This window comes from Aphelocoma coerulescens (genome assembly GCF_041296385.1).
Source record: "Aphelocoma coerulescens isolate FSJ_1873_10779 chromosome Z unlocalized genomic scaffold, UR_Acoe_1.0 ChrZ, whole genome shotgun sequence".
Classification (NCBI taxonomy): Eukaryota; Metazoa; Chordata; class Aves; order Passeriformes; family Corvidae; genus Aphelocoma; species Aphelocoma coerulescens.
Window position 1 is genome coordinate 29,096,726 of NW_027184085.1, and position 17,983 is coordinate 29,114,708.

At 35.6% G+C, this 17,983-nt stretch overlaps 1 protein-coding gene across 1 annotated transcript in view; it reads right to left on the bottom strand.

Moving 5' to 3' along the window:
* Positions 1-17,983, bottom strand: part of PTPRD (protein tyrosine phosphatase receptor type D) — a 568,740-nt gene that overhangs the window by 82,416 nt on the left and 468,341 nt on the right. The window contains exons 19-21 of the mRNA XM_069001512.1: positions 12,812-13,021; positions 9,364-9,524; positions 1,723-1,835 (exon numbers count right to left, since the gene is read on the bottom strand). Coding sequence (XP_068857613.1) covers positions 1,723-1,835; positions 9,364-9,524; positions 12,812-13,021 — 484 coding nt within the window. The remainder of the gene's footprint in view (positions 1-1,722; positions 1,836-9,363; positions 9,525-12,811; positions 13,022-17,983) is intronic.

The following is a 17,983-nucleotide window of genomic DNA, read 5'->3' on the forward strand; positions in this document are numbered from 1 at the left end:
TAAGTACTAGGAAAAAATTCTTCCTAATGGAAGGGTCATTGGACCAGGCTGCTCAGGAAAGTGGTGGAATCACTGGCTCTGGAGCACTCAGAAAGCATGTGCATGTCACGCTTCAGGACATGGTTTATTGTTGAACATCGTGGTGCTTGGTTAATGGTTGGAGTGAATGATCTTAGAGATCTTTCCCAAACAAAATAATTCTGTGATTCTATTAAGCCATTTACTCTAGTCAGTATATAACTGTATACAAATAACTACTTGTTTTAGGCATAAGCTAGACATATTGAGAACAATATTTTTTCTTCTCATGTTTCAAAGATTTATATGTACATTTCTTTCACTGTAAAACCCTTTAAAACTTTTATGAAAGTGCTGAGTAACAGATGAAAACTCTACCCAGAAACAATGAGCCTACATTAAAATTTTCGCCTCAGAAGGACACTGAATAAAAACTTTCAATTATTTTCATTTACTGCATTTAAGTTCCTATGGTAGAGAGGTCCCAGAGCATGTCAACAGGATTGCCATTCCAAGATGAAAATAAATTAGAAGACATGCCCCTAAAACACACCTAATTTGCCCCAGCTGCTAGGAGCAGTGTACTGGAACAGACTAAAAAAGCAAGGCTGGAACAAAACTCAAGCCTCCAGACTCTTCCCTTTCTGCTTCTGCCATGTGCATGAAGTGTGGGTCTTTAGACACATTCATTACTCTGCAGATACACTCCTTCTGGGGCAACATTATCTCAATACAGTCACTGTTTAGAAGACAGGAATTCACTTGACCCTTTAAGTAGAATTTAGTATGTCAACTTCAGCAGCAAATCCTCAGCATCTCAAGCACTTACTTTCCTGCTTTTATGAACTTGAATTCACTACCTTTTGTACTTAATGTAGTAAGTTTGACAAAAACACGAGGCTCATGAAGATTCAGCACCTTATTAGAATCAGACTCTGTGCAAACATATTGTAATAGAAAACAAGTCTACTGGGATACAATTTGATCAAAACAAAGCCAATTTAAGTAAAGTTGACTCCTACAAAGGTGGTAAAAATACAATTTAAAGTATTTGTCTCTAGTGTTTCTTGACTATTAAATTAAACAGCTTTAACAGTGATTAATGAAAAAAATCATTTAATAAAGTATTTGGGAATGTGTTGCTTCTGACCTCAGAACTACTGATATATTAATATCCTCCTTGACCATGACATGTAGCCTTATTTTCAAAGACAAGACCATTTATCTAGTTATGAATTTCTCTTCTGTATTGTACATTTGCAAACCAGTGGAACTCACAATGATGTTAACATATTACCTGATAATGCAGTAGATAAAAGGGAAGCTTACTTTCAAAGAAGTGTCCATAAAAATATCATTAATAAACAGAGGGATGTATATTTCCCAGTAATATTTTCTAGTATTGTTAGATTTAACTTGCAATTTTAGCACATAAAACACATCCAGACAGCATATGAGTCTTTGGGCTCTTCTTTACAAAAATTCAGTTTTGTTTCATGCAGGCTTTTCTTTTAAATAAAGAAATTACAGAATTATTTCCAAAGCTAACAAAGAAATATATTTTGCAGCAAAAAAACCCACCAAAAAACTCCAGCCCCCCAATCAAAATACGTATTTCCAAACAATCGATCTTTCTTTTCTGTAACAGGATCAATAATCAGCCTGTGACCGCAGAGCTCTCAGTGAGTTATTACTGTCTCTTACCCGGAGTTTGAAAGTTAAGGCGTCGCAGCTCCACTGGATCTGTGGGATGGTGAGAGGGGACCTCCTTGCTGTTGGGTATGCTGCTCTTTCTAGAATCAGACTCAGCCCTCTTCCTGCATGGAGAAGGTGAATACACATGAACAGATAATAGACATGTTAGCTTGACAAAGGTGCCTTAGTGGTTAGCATTATATTCTGAAGGCAAGATGTTTATTTCTGAAAAAATATTTGATCCAGTGTAAAGGTAATATAATTATGCATGGTGGGTAGGAAAACCTACAATTTGAAATGGCAAAATGGTCAGAGAGAAAATAGCTACATTCTGCCCTAAACTGATCCTCCATCCTAATACTTTTCTATTATAACATTAAACTTATAAAAATTCAGACAATTCATTATTTTAAATGCTACCTAGCTATATGTTTATAAAAAAAGTAGCCAATTATTGAGCTAGAACACCCCAAGTTACTGTCATTAAATATTTCTTATTTTATACACAGAGCTCTGCATTATTATAAAAAAAATAACTTGCATTCTTTAGGTATTTTTATTATGAGAGAGAACAGTACAGAAGACATCTATTCCAGAAGACATCTATTCTTTTCACATCCTAGGAAGTAAGAATTTGCTCTGTTTCCTCTCATCTCTTTAAGAGCTGAACTATGCAATCTTCATATGTCTGATCACATCTACATATATTTAAAGCTTAGATCTGTATGAATATTTCTAATTAAATTAAGACTTTCACTGCAAAGGAAGGAAAATTAAAAGCTGAAAGAATGAAAGAGAAAGAAAGAGAAAGAGAGAGAAAGAAAGAGAAAGGAAGAGAAAGAGAAAGAAAGTTGTCTGTTTTTCCCTTTCTCCAGAGAGGAGAGTCCATGTGTGTTCTGACTGATATTTTTGTTAAAACTGACTCCCATTATCTGTATGTAGCATTATCTGATGTAAAACATGGAGAACCATGTTACATGAAGAGTAACCAGTCTGCATTTTTATACAGAAAGTGTAATCTTTCTTCACTAGATATCTGTGGGGTCCTGAATGAAAACACAATGTGGCTGATGTTTTTTATCTAATATAAAATGAAGAAGCAAACAGAGGAAGAGTTATGTGAAAACAGAACTGAGATTATTTTAAGGGTAATGATAGCAGAATATTTTCCAGGTGCCCAATATTTATGTTAACATAATGCTGCTTTTTTTTTGCAATGTGACAATGCTAAATCTGATTACTCCAGTCAATTTCTTGCTGCTCTTGAAATAATGAAGACCAGGTGACATACAGTGAGATTTCAAAAGTTACGCAAAAAAGCCAAAAGCAAGATCAATGCGTGAATTTTTTGAAAGTCACTAGTCCTATGGTTTTATTGAAAAAAAGTAAAAATGTTTTACTGTAAAAACACTCCATCTATTTTCCAGCAAATACCTTAATATATGTATTAACTTCTCTTTAGTGAACCAATAAAAATTTAAATCTCATTTTGTTTTTAGTCTTTTTCACACAAAATTATTATGGATAAACTCATTTGAGATTCCTTTTTTTTGATTTTGACTATTCCAAACTCCTATCACAGTAGCACAATGCCCTGGTACTCCTTCCTTCTCACTAAAGATGTGTGATGTAGCTTTCAAAAAGTCTTTTAACCTGTATTTCCTTCTCTTTATGTCTAGGAGTCTTAAGTTTCTGGCACTGTCCAGGGACAAGCTCCATTTTTCTACTTGAAAGTTAGAACCAGGCTACAATTTCATATTAATCTAATAAAAGCACTAAAATCTCTTCTAATCATGTATCTGAATATTTTGAATAATTATAGAATAATAGAATTGTTTATTATGTATTACTAATTGGAGGATCATTCTTGTTTTTCTTTTTTAATGTCTCCAGCCTATAGAAGACATCAGAATTCTTCCAGATTGTGCAATGATTTCAAGACAGGTGGGGAAAAAAAGTTCCACAAAGGACAAATGATATCACTGTATCATTTTCACTTGTAGAACTGTAAGTCAGCGTTGAGTTTATGTGTATGGAGCATTACAAACATTCAGAGCAGCTAACACTTCAACTACAACCATGTATTCCTCCAAGAACTTTGGTTGTTGTGTACAACCACTGATTCCACTTCACTAAAACACAAATAAAACCATATAAGCATTGTCGAGCTCTGCTACCTCTTGAAAATTTACCTCATGGAGACACAAAAAGAAAAAAAAAAGCCAAAACCCAAACCAGTTAAACTTTGCTGTTTGTAGTACATTACTTTTCAGGGCTGTAAATAACATAGCAAATCTTGCAGTTGCCCTCATATTGACAGATTACGGCCTACATTCACTTAAGACTGACAGATGCTTTGTCTTAGATCACTATCATGATGATTTCTTTTTTCTCTTTTTTCTCCTTTTCTTTATTAAATGAAGAGTGATTATTTTTCACTTCTCACCTGTCAGGTTTACTGCTCCATTTTAATGCAGCAAGGAGGGAAGAAAAGATGAAATATTAGTTGACCAATAGCACAGAGGATAAGCATGAAAACAGGAGATATAAGAAATTTTGATTTGCAGTAAAGATATATAACTAAACCAAATTAAGAAATGACAGCTCATCAAAATATTCAATGTTTGGAAATCATAGAATTAATGGAGGACACAAGGTCAGGTCCAAAGCGAATCTTCTGTTGAAAAATACACCTCTTTTAAACACTATCTACCAAGAAATGAGACTTCAAATTTTAGCCAGTGAGATAATGGAGAATGGGTGTTTAATTTGAGCCATGAAAGTAATATTAACATTACATTGAAAAATTACATCTCACTGAGATGTATCTCCCTCTTACATTCTAGAGAGAAGAAGGATGAGAAGAGAGAGGACAGGAAAAATGAAAGTGGAGGGCAGACTGGAATGGGAAGGAGAGAAAGGGAGAAGAGGAAGAGAAAAGGAAGTGACAAACAAGGTTAAATACATGAGACACATAAGAGTGGTACTAAATTTAAAAAAATAATAGAAGAAAATTTCTAAAACTGTTTTACAAAACCAGGTAATGAATTAACAACAAATTTTTAAGAGTACCCTGGAAAGCAAGGGAACCATAAATGTTTTTCCAATTGAGTATTACACGCCTTTTTAGATTTAGAATGAATGCCATGTACTAGAGGTCTACAGTGATCTGTAGAGATCTGTAGTGATCTATGATCTATAAAGATCAGGTAAAAAGGAAAAATAATTTATTGTCTCTCACCAACGTTCTATTATACACACACACTGTAAATGCAGTGTTTATCTTTCTGTGTGTTGATCATAATAAACAGGGGTTCTACAAATATTTAATAGCTTGTACTCTGCAATGACCAGATTACACACATTATGAAAAAGTCTTTGAAATTCTTCACTTAAGATTTCCCTTTCTCCTGTTTTGCATTTCTGTGCTTTTTTTTTAACATCTGGGGTTTTTTTTCCCTTTAGAAGCATGTTTCTTCTTATATCTCAAGATTCAGCAGGGGACCAGCAGGTCAAAAGAGGTGATTTTTCCCCTCTACTCCACACTGGTGAGACCCCACCTGCAGTGCTGCATCCTGTACTGGGGTCATCAGTACAGGAAATACATGGATCCGTAGGAGCAGATCTACAGAAGGGTCACAAAAATGATCAGGGGGATGGAACAGGAAAGGTTGAGAGAGCTGGGATTTTTCAGCCTGGAGAAAGGAAGGCTTTGGGAGACCTTACTGCAGTCCTCCGGTACTGAAAGGGAGCTTATAAGACAGATGGGGACAGGCTTTTATAATAGTGCCCATGATGACAGGACAAGGGGTAATGGTTTTAAAGTGAAAGACGGTAGATTCAGACTAGCTAGAAAGAAGACATTTTTTATGATGAGGGCTATGAAACACTAATTAACTAGATTCCCCAGAGAGGTAATGGATGCTTCTAAGGTCTGTGGATGGGGCTCTGAGAAACCTGAGCTAATTGAAGACATCCCTGCTCATTGCAGGGGGCTGGACTAGATGACCTTTCAAGGTCCCTACCAAACCAAACTAATCTATGATGCTGTAATTCAGAGTGCCAGAGTTACTATGTTCAAAAGATTTAAGTTTAGGCTACAGTCTTCTGAACCAACCAAAAAGCTGCACTTTATAAAAGCAAACAACACAGTGTCTGTCAAGGTGGCTTTAACTTCTCTTCCTTATAAATGGAAAGGTCTATAATGAGGAACTTTTTGCTCTTCATCAGTGGAAAACTGAAATTAGGGAATTTGTGGTTTCTTAAAAACTAGGAGGAATAGCCACAAAAATTCATTTGGTAAAAAAAAAAAGAAAAATAAGTCCAAAACCCAAGTATGAGATGACAGGATGCCTCATGGCATATATATGTAAACTGTGACTCAAGCAGACCTCCTAAAGGTTAGGTATTTCGTCTAGGGTGAAACATCTATCTATCTAACACCATCTATCTAGCTAGGTTTGCTTTTGTTTGAGATTTTGGATATGCATCTTACTATGCTGTATAAGATACTCCATATTTGAACAAAAAAAAGATTTATTTTCTTGTCCACAAGAAAATGGCCAAACAGGAAGTGAGATTTATCTAATTTACTTGGATCTCTTGATTTGATTGTTTATAAAGTTTAATAGATGGAAAGATCTGCTCCAAAATAGCTGTCTCCCTTCACTGCATCTGCAGGGTGGTTTCACTGCTGCAAGGACAGAGAACACTGAACTGGTTAATGGCCAAGTCAGTTCGATTTGTTAAGACATAGTCAACCATAACTCAGGAAAAAATAGTTTTTACTGTGAGGATAGCTGAATATGGGCACAGGTTGCCCAGAAAGGTCACTGAGTTTCCATTCTCAGCTATACAAAACTTGCATGGATATCTCTCTGAGCAAACTGCTGCAGGTGGCCATGCTCTGAACAGGGCTGGGATGAGGCAGACTCCAGAGGTGTGGCCCTTTGATCTGTGAATCCGTGAGCTCGCACACAGTATATTTATTAATTGGCCTCATCTCTATTGGCTATTGTATCGAAAGTATGTCTGATGTCAATAAAAGGTACTCTTTCAGTATTTTTCCCATCTATCACTGTTACTTACTAAGCTGCAATGACCTTTTGGCTATATTCTAATATATGATCCAAAAACCTGTCTATGAAATATCTTTGCTTTCAGATTTTAAGAATAATAAATGCAGAGGCAATAACCTTTATAAAACTTAGCAACAAATAATAAAGAGTTCCTTGTCTTTGGCACAGTTAAATACACTTCAAACCAACCCATGCAACTTATCCACACTATCTAATAATGTCTGTTTTAAAGAAGGGCAAGACTTCTCCCCATAAAATTCTTTTGGAAACTGCAGTCATAATTTCTCTGTGATTGTAATTAAAATGTACAAGTAGTATTGTAAATCATGAGCTTAGTGGTCCAAGTCTGTTCACAAAGGTTTCTATGGACAAAGGGAATTAAGCATAGTTGACCTTTATTTGAGTTACTACCTTTGCACTTCAGAAGACACGGTCATTTCTTGGTCGTCCTCTTTGCACTGCACATCCTTTAACAACATCGTCTTTAATTTTTGCATATATGTTCATAATTAGACTGATGCCCTCTACCTTCATTTTCTTTTCTCACTATCATACTTGCTGCACTTAAACCTCCATATATTCTAGAAATATACTTATAAAATTTTCTGTATCCATAAGAATTGCTTGTTTGCCTGCTTTTTTTTTTAACATATTTTTCCCATCTAACTCCTGTAGCCACAGTGAATTCATTTAGCTCAGAAATTAAATTTCACTGTTTTCTCAAAGCAGTATGTTAAATATCCCAACTGTCTTGTCATTGCTCTTCTACAGTCAGTAAGTCTATCAAAATCTAGCACTAAGCTTGCATTCAGGTTACTCTTGAAAAAAAAATCCAATTATATACTACATTTTTACAGAAATGAAAGCTCATAGAGGACCACAGGCTGCTAAAACTGCAGTCAAAATTTCTCAGAGGTAATTTGCCAGATCAGGGCTGTTTAACAAATTAGAGTAAATAGCTGAAAATAGAAAAATAAATAAATACATATGGACATTTGCCTGAACAGTTCTAGTACAAGTAGTAAATAGCAGATGGAAAATATGTCCCCCATTCTCAGTGAATGACAATCTCTTCACACTACTGATGAGCAAATCTTACCTGCTCATATACAGAATATTTCCTTTTTTTTTTTTTGGGTTGGTTTTTTTGGTAATAGATTTGAAGATTGTTATTTTGGTTCCATAAATGTAATTAGTAACTCCAGAAGCAGTTGCACATCTGCTTAATATACTATTGTTTGGATTCCTTTTGTAGCATGGGAGATAATTTACTTTTAATACTTCAAAATATTCAGATGAAAGGAGTATTTTGCTTTTAGCATGTCTCCAATGACCAGTTTTTGAAGTGATGGACAGAAACAGTTGCTAACTAATTATATTGGCTAACACTGTGCACTAACAGAAACATTCAGGGGACAGAGCATCTGCAAGCAGCAGACTATGTCTTGTGCTGCTGTATGATTACAGCCCTAAAACCATTCTATAAATGTGTATCTATTTGGAATCCAAAGGTGAAGTTAACTCTGGACTGGTTGTTTACTGTTGAACAGAGAACTCTTTCCAAAACCTGAAGAGAGTTCTCTTCATGAAACTTCAGAGGTATTTGACTGGAGACACTGAAGGTGGGAAGAGGATACAGGCTTGTATTTAAAAATTTATGTGCAGGCAACAGCATCATAGCCATCAGTTTTAGAAGACATACTTCATTTAATAAAATTATTCTGAGTGTGCCACCTCCCCAGAAATTTACAATGTCTTTATAATATTCCTCAAATATACTTTATCAATATATTTCAAAAATGTATTAGGAATGAAATATAAAATTAAAAAAACCTTTTTGAGTTTTATTCTTTGGTTTTGATTTAATATCTTGACCCTGTTAACTCATTTACACTGTAAAAGGCTGCTATATAAACATTATGGCATTATACACAGTTTTCACTGAGTATGTTGTAAGGCCGAGGGAAGTCCTTTGTGTAATAGCAAAACTACATCTGTGTCATAGTGAAAGAAGAATGAGTGGAATTTGATCTCATTGCAAGATTAGTAGAAACAGCTATTTGATGTCTCTTTAATCTCTCAGATCAGAGCTTCAAATTAATATAGTTACATTACAAAAATTGAGGCCAACTGTCAAAAGTTAAAATTCAGATTACTTGAGTGGAGATGAAAATCACATTTAACAACAAGCTGAATGTAACCCCTAATGTATTACTATTATACATCTATAAACAAGTTTTAAAAAGTCAAATGTGCAAATTCCATACATATTTATGTGCAAGCACATATTTATTTTCTTTGCATACAAATGTATGCAAAGTGGAAAAAACATTTAAAGGCAGAAGGGTTAATATAGTGTCATCAGCAGAAAAATGTACCCACATACCTGTAATTATTGGAAACTTTCAGTCAAAAATTTCTGCAGCATTCTGGAAACCATTAATAAATTTCAAAATATCCCAAAGCAATGACAGTTACTACTGTAGCACAAAAATACAGTGTGGAACAGTATTATGAAGTGACCAATATACAGGGGAAAATATATAATAAGAAAACTAAAAGGTAAACATACCTTTTATAAAGAAGTATAGCAATAACAATACAGATGATAAACACCACTGCAAGAACTGGTCCAACAACCCAAATCAAGCCTTCTTCCTCATCTGTAATTGGTTGGGGATCAAGATCCATTGACACAACAGGATCTGAATATGGGCTTGTTGCATACATGGTCTATGAAAATAAAAATAATTCTTCTTTAATCACAAAGGAATACATTTAAAATATTAACTGTCCCACATCTAAAATAAATGTATAAAAGATAATGATGCAATGAACACAGCAAAGTGGAAATGCTATTTTTCGTGAAGCCAGGTAGTATACAAACTTGCAAATTGAAAACCGTGTTGTTATTATCACCTTTATTTTGTGTTCCACATATTAGCAGTGATCTGCAGACAAATCATGTAGCACAGTCCTTGCAGAGCACTTTGGAACTTAAGCAGAGAATGAGAAAATGAATAGGACACTGAGAATTATAACCCACCAGTTACCTATTTTTGGGTTCTGTTTTAGTTTCATATTGGCTTAACACTTTCTTCCTGCATGACATGAAAGGGTACTTTTGACAGAATTATAGAAAAAAATAAAGGGGACTGAATGTAGGAGGTTCCTTGAAAAGGGTTTTATGGCAATAGCACAGTGCATTTTGACCAGTCAAAAACTGTATGACAGTATACCTACACAAGGTGGAGACAACTTGAATTTAAGACTGAAAAATGGGGGAATTCACTCTAGAATATGAAGGGAAGCTAAACACTCAGTCTTTCCTAAGGATGAAACTAGAATTATGAACCAACACAGGTTGCTGAAAATCTTTGCTTTACTAGATGGCGTAAAGCCAGCTGGCCTAGGATAAGACCTGTGATAAGAGAATTTTTTTTAATTCTTGACTGACCTCAGATGTTTGATCTGTGGCTGAGTGCAGCGTTAAAATTACAGACTGGAGAGGCTGAAGAGCCAGCCTGCTAAAGCTGGATCATTTTAAGAACTCTGTTACAGGAAAGTCAGAAGTGGAGAATCGTTTGTACATATTTCTTCTCTGTGCTAGAGTGTCTTCATCAGCTAAACTAAACTAGGATTTGAACTACAGCTCTTGCAAAGGACTTAAAAACTTGATTCAGTAGTAGATCAGAAATGTCAGCTAAGACAGAGTAAGATAACTGGGAGAAGAGATTAGCTTCCATTTCTGTTTGTACTATATTCTGATAGATGCCCTAAGCCAGGACAAGTGTTATCAAAGGAGAGATGGTTTTTTACACTTCATTTGGCCTTGTTTTGGGCTCTGGGCTACAACAGTGTCTGGGTTTGAGATAGGATTAGGATGGGCAAAGCTAGGGTGCTTACACTTACTGAACTAGCAACTATGCCAACAATCTCCAGTTATATTATGGCATTTTACTACACATGGCACCTGGCACCAAAACCTCCCTATGTTTTAAGTCTGTGATCATTGTCTGGAAATTGGGGATTCTTCATGTTCCACTCCTGAAACACCCAAGCAGACTGATTTTTTTTTCCCCCCCAGGTTTAGTATTCTCAGAAGATAAAAAAAGGTTCATTGCTAGAAGAAGAAACTCTTAGTATTTAGCCACTTGCTTTTGAGTGGACAGCAAAAATGCCTGGAAAAAGATATAGATGGATATTGAGGGCAACAGTATAAACACTTACTACCTTCAATAAATAGGATTTTGCTTTCAATTTTCAACCATCCTGTATTAATGACTAATTTAAACTCATTTCTGATTTTAAAAATTTATCTTATTTTTTCCTTCCTGTTGATGACATCCTTAACATATTTATGGATTTTAATCATAGCTCTCTAGCTCCCATTTTACTAAGTTAAACAAATTCAGACCTTCCCATGACCTCTTTTAATCAAAGTTCTCTATTCTACCAATCAACAGAGAAATTCTGTGCTCTCTGAAGAAGCCTTATGTAAAATGTAACATCAGAATATCAAGAAAGACATCCCTTGCAAGTTACAAATCATACATCAGTAGGGCCTGTAGTCCTAGAAGAAAACCAGCTATATATGCTGAGAACTGATACACTGGAACACTGAAAGTCACTGAAAGTTGAATCTCACTCTTAAAAATTCTTCACAGTCTGTGACTACCTCATGCTACTCAATCATATAAATGTTTCAGATGGCATGCTAAATCACGTATTATCCATAGCCTAAGTACAGTAATGCCTTTTGAAATCTTTCAAGAGTAGGACCCTATACAGGTCTTGCCTTATGTGTCAGTTTACAAACCTATTTCTTCCCACCTTTTCATCCTGATTTCTAAAAAAGCAATAAATTTAGATAATTTATACCTTAATTAATATTTAAAAAAGCCAAGAAACTGCACTTTGTATTGAGAAGATCAATTTTAGTACAGGTAATTTATGACACAGATTTATAGCCACTTAACTTCATAGTCAGCAGCTATCTACCTTCTCCAGTTTGAACCTTTTTGATGCAACACCTTCAGAATTATCTGTCCAGGCAGCTTGTGTCAAAAAGTGAATTTATGTTAGAGCTTCCAGGAGGCACTTACTTTATTTTCAAGTGAATCTATGTATCCAGAAATACCCAAAGTGGAACTAGTTTCTCATTGTGCTTAAGAAGGCACAGTCCATTGACACCATTAAAGGAATTGTAGTGTTACACACTGCAAGCATTTGACTATAATTCAGAGTATTGATGTTGGAGTTTCAAGTGATTGAACCTGCAAATGTACCTGTCAGGTTTAGTTACCAATTAGAAACGTACTGTATTACACACTGTATGTTAAAATGCTAATGTGTATTGCACCTTTCAAAAGTCTTATATCTGTCCTCTTTTTTTTGTTTTTTAATACATTACACACATTAGGTTAACTCACCCATAAAGGGATGTAACTACAAAATGAATTAAGCAAAGAGAAATGACAACTCATTATTTAGTTCACCTCAGGAATTCTCCCTATTATTGAATTATTTTCTAACTTTCAAACAATTTACTGATAAAGTTGTTATGGAATGACTGTAACTAAAGAGGGTAGCTGTGCCTGTGTCTAGCTCAATGGATCTTTCCAAGAATCCTGTATATGCTACCCCATTATTCGATGGTAGCATCAAAAGACAGCAATTCTTTTAAACACATAGAGAAGGATCCTGCTGCAAAGTTCATGTCTCAGGAGCTGTGTCCATGCTCACAAATAACACAGCATGTAATTTTCAAAGGATCACAGCACATCTAATAAAAGGTCATTCTTAGGTTTCAGTTATACACAGAAGTAACACACAAAGGTGAAAGCAGAATAGAAGAGTTTAAGGAACTAATGGGCACTGAGTTAGGAAGCATTTGCTTTAAAGATGTTCTGACATGTAACAAAAAAAAAAAGCTTTAGCGAAGCGGAATAAGCATTGATAAAAACATTTTCATGATGGTGTAAGGTAATTTTGAGATTGAAAAACATTAACTAACTTACAGATTCTGAGTGCTCCATTACAGCCAACACAAAGAAGACATACTCTTGACCACTCTGCAGTTGCTTATTCTCAAATCCACCATAATGCTTCTTATCCCCCAATGTGAATTCCGTAGGAAGAACTTCAAAGTGAGCTGCAATATATGGCTTTAATTCAACTTCCCTCCCAAGACGAATGCTTCTGCGTTTCCTAGCTATCTCCTTAAGCAGCTTTAGAACGAAGGGAGGGAAAAGGGGAGAGAGAGAAAGAGCAAGCATGAACAGAAAGATAACTGTAAACAATTTTAACGTAACTTATTGACAGTGTAATGAGAAATTTTAATGCATGACCAGGAACTATAAAAAACAATTTATCCACATTTCATGGGACATATCAGTATCACTAAATCAATTCCTGCAAAATCTTCCAATTTCCTGTCGTTCTTGTTAAGATAAGATACTAGGAGGAAATTGCAGTGCCCAGACTACAAACGCAGTTTTTAGACACTGTTGTGTCTAGGAGGAGGTGGGGAAAGGAAAAGAAAACAATACACCTTTTCTGAGCACATATAAATACACACATCATACTGCATATTTTATATATATGTATGTATGTATGTATGTATCTATCTATCTATCTATCTATCTATCTATCTATCTATCTATCTATATCTATATAAAGTCGGTCATAGAATAGAATCATTAAAACAATTATGTTGGAAAGGATCTTTTAGATTGAGTTTAGCCATTAACCTAACACTGCCAAGTTTACCATTAAACCATGTCCCTAATTGCCACAACTACACATCTTTTTAAATATCTCCAGGGATGGTGACTGAATCACTTCTTCTGACAAACAAAGCTAAAATTTACATCAGTACATTTGTGACAAGATTAGATGCTAGGCTCAAACTTAGAAAACATATACTAACTAACAAAGGAACTTAAACTCAGCTAGTATAAACTATTGATGAATTACTTATTAAATCAGACAAATGCTTCTTCGATACTTTTTATTGCTTTAGATATACAGCCACTCCACAAAAATTAGTCTGATTTGATAACAGGGAGTCTGAACTTCTCCTGTGTGATAAATAATGACTTCTAAGGCCTCTTTATGGTTTTCCTTGTTTTTCACTTATGAAACTTATTCAGTGTCCTGTAGTCTTATAGTTAGATCACAAATTTTTCTAAGGTCATAGCATTGTTTAGTCTTTTTAGCATACTAACAGTTGTAATACAGTAGATTACCACAAAATGCATTGCTAGGAGGAGGAAACAGATCTCCAGAGTGAGAAGAAGATTTAAAAAAAAGATACTAAAATCTAATCTTAACTATATATATTAATTTTAAAGTACATGTTTAATCAGGGAAGCTCTCCACATAATCATGGACTCACAGAATGTGCTGAATTGGAAGAGACCCTCAAGGATCATTGAGTCCAACTCCTGGCTCTATACAGGAGAGTCCCAAGAGTCACACCATGGGCCTGAGAGCACTGAACTCTGTCAGGCAGGTGCTGTGACCACTTCCCTGGGGAGCCCATTCCAGTGCCCAGCCACCCTCTGGGTGAAGAACCTTTATCAAATATCCAACCTAAACCTCCCCTGACACAACTCCAGACCATTCCCTCGGGTCCTGTCACTGTTGCCCGAGAGATCAGTGTCTCCCTTCCACCTCCCCTCACAAGGAAGTTGTAACTGCGATGAGGTCTCTCCTCAGTCTTCTCCAGGCTGAACAAACCTGAACAGACCTCAGCCACTCCACAAACGGCTTCCCCTCAAGGCCCTTCAGCATCTTCAATGCCCTCTTGATTTATGCCACAGCTTAGTGAGCATATCTTTTTGCCTTTCCCTCATGGGATCGTGTATTTTGCAACTACACAATTAACAATTCCAATGCAAATAAAGCAATCTAATATTCACTCTGCTGCTGAGAAAGAAGCTTTTAATACTGAATACTTTGATACCCCTTCTCACTGACTTAAATATTTCAAGGTTACAGACAGATATGAAAGCAAGCATCCACTTGCTTCCAGGCTTCCTTAATATTGAGGGCATTTGGATGTTATACCTTCAACGATCTACTGCTTTCCAGTCAACTGCTTTCCAGCTCTAATGCTGAGTCTGTTCCCTGTTGCAGAGATTTTACATCCATTTAACTCTATCAATTTCCATGCCATGACACAAAAGCTGGTACAGTGCAATGGATCCCCTGAGCAAAAAAAGAACTGGCCATAATTTGAGACTAGAAATCATTATTCATTACTCAAGGACACTATTCCAATCAGCAGTCCATATTTCTCTTTCATTCTTCCTAAACAGTTTAATGAGCAGCTAGAGTCAATTTGCGTCGTATAAAAATGAGGGCAGCAGAGAACCGTAATATTGAAGAGATTTCTGTTTAGTTACTTTATTGAAGGTGACTCTCACATCTGTTGGTAGCTTCCTATGCCCCGGGTAGAGTTACTAAATGCAGAACATGAGGCAGAGACTAATCAAAGTTGTTTCCAGGTTAGATCAGGCCTTATAGGAATTGCTGAGGGAAGCACTCTGAAAAGTTTGTCTCTGTATGATGCCCCATTTTATAACAATGGCTATGCAGAGAGCTGAGCACTGGCTGTCTGGAAGCGTGCTGAAACATGAAGCTGAATACTAGAGTAGTAACTGTGTATGCTAGCTTAAAGTCAGGAGCACAAATGCTACAGTTCTAGTAGAGGTACACAGCTTGTGCCATCCCTGACTATAACTGGTACTTCCATGTATCATTTCCATTGGAATTTAAAGCTGTGTGTCTGCCTCAACTAAATTCTTTATCATGTTTCCAGATTACAGCGTATTTACAATTTAGATTATAAATAACTCATAATAAAATGTCAAAATACAGTAGGAGTACTGCAATCAAAATTAGACTGAGATTGAGAGGCAAAGAAGAATGTTGGTCTTGATTATTTCTCGCATTTGAAATAGTAACAGAAGATACATATACTGGAAGAAAATGAAATGCTGAAATACAACATTAGAGTGATCAGAAACTGAGTTTTGGCAATGAATGCCAGAAGTTAGTTAGCCTGAGTCAAATAAAATCAGTTCAACTTTTCAAAGGTGGTTATTCACCACCAAAGGCCGGTTAAACTTTGGTGTGTTTGGGTGAAGATAAAAACTTTGTCAGTAAGATTGATTACACATGACTGAGTAGACCTCAGGTGAACCTCCAGCCTCATTTATGTTTCATATGTAAATGGGATGGTGCCAAATATCATTACTTGTTCATATATCTCCCATTGTACCTTATACACAGATTTCAATAAAATTACTGAATTCACTTAAGACTTAACATGGAAATCTTTGTTTAGATTTTACTGCTTACAGATCTAAAGTAATCCTACTAGCTGATACTTACTGCAAATCATAATATTTTTTTCTGTTTCATTTATTTGCATGACCTGCCTATTTAAAGTCACTAGACCTCATGATACCCAAAATAAAATGAAATTTTGCTTTAGTAAAAAAGGACTGAATCTCTGATAATTGTTTTTTTCAGATACCAAACATCTAGTCCATTATGTGCTCTTTTAAAACTAGGCATCTGTCTTAGTTTCTTTCAGAGATGAGGTTCAAGGAACTGGAAGATCAGGTAACTACAATAAGGCGGAAGAGTCTTTTTGGACTGCCCAGTTATGTAATTCAGTTAATATTCCAGAGCTGTGTTATTGGCAAATACTCTTCTTGTGACAATCTAAGCAAAGTACTTGGAACATAGTTCTTCGAAAAATCTATTGTCCAACCATTTCTGATACTAGACACATATCTGAGATCAGACTAAAAATATAAATATGCACAAGTATCCTCACTTGACCATAAGGAACTACTTGTTCAGAGAATAGGTTCTTTGGGGGAAGGGGGACGGCACATTGGTTTGGTTCTGTTTTGTTCTTGGTTTTTTGTTTGGTTGGGGTTTTTTTGTTGTTTGCTTTTTTTTTGTTTGTTTGCTTTGTTTGTTTGGGTGTTTTTTGTTGTTGCTGTTTTTTTGGGTTTGGGTTTTTTCAGTTTTTTTTGGTGAGTTTTTTTTTGGCGGGGGGGGGTTGTTGTTGCTATTTTTTTCCAAATGTATTTATTGTGGCACTGTGTTCACAAGCTTGTCAGGAATAGTATACTTAATAAAAAGCATACACTTTCCAAACTGGAAGCAAACCAGTCTTGTAAATAATAGAAACTGAAGGAGTTAGCATGATATGCAGTTGCTGCCTGCTTTTAATGTTTTTCCCTACTCAGTTCTTGCTATATGTATTGGAGGCAATTGTAAAAGATATATCAAGGGGTTTAACTCTTTATCAGAAATAATTTTCATTTTCCACTGAATGCATACCTTATTTCTTCCATCATTAATTGTACAATGTGGGCTCAATTATATCAACAGAAGTGGGAAACAACCCATCCTGACACAAATATTTCTGAATTAATAAATGCTCTTTATCAATCTGTTATACAGACTAAGGCAACACAACCTGCCGGATGATTAAAATGGCCCTTTGTTATGGGAATCAGCAGGAAACATAGAATTTAATTGCCAGAAAGTTCAATGTCATCTGGCACCTATCCTTTAATCTATTAATGCTGCTGAATGTGACTACAGTCTTTGGATGCTAAAAGTGGGTGGCAATACTCAATCAGTTTCCATTACTGTATGGATGAGGCTGTCAGAGTTTTACTGTCTAACTGTATTTGATGTCACCTATGACTATGATCATGAGCTGATGGCATTTACCATCCAAGTTCTTTCAAAGGGAAGAAGTTAATAGATCAAAGCAAGCCATTGCTGCAGTTGAATGAAGTGAGATGATCACATAAATGAAACTGCTCAAGAAGAAACACAGGGTTGAATCAGCCAGTCATCACGCCTTCCTCTGAACAGTTGTTTTTAATCCTCTGATTAAGGATTTGCCTACTGTTGTGATAAAGACTGAAAGAATTCCGTTTGTATTTTGAATACTTTCTACGATAGTGTTAGTTTGGTGAAGATCTTTATTTTCCCTATATTTTGGTGCAAAATCTGAAATTTATATCCATTGGACAATGGGAGGAGAGAATTCCCAGTAATTATGCCGAATGTGTTATGCCGAAGCATACGGTGAGGTTATCTCTGTAACACAAAACTCTTGAATCCACCAAAAGAAAATAGAAAAATAAATG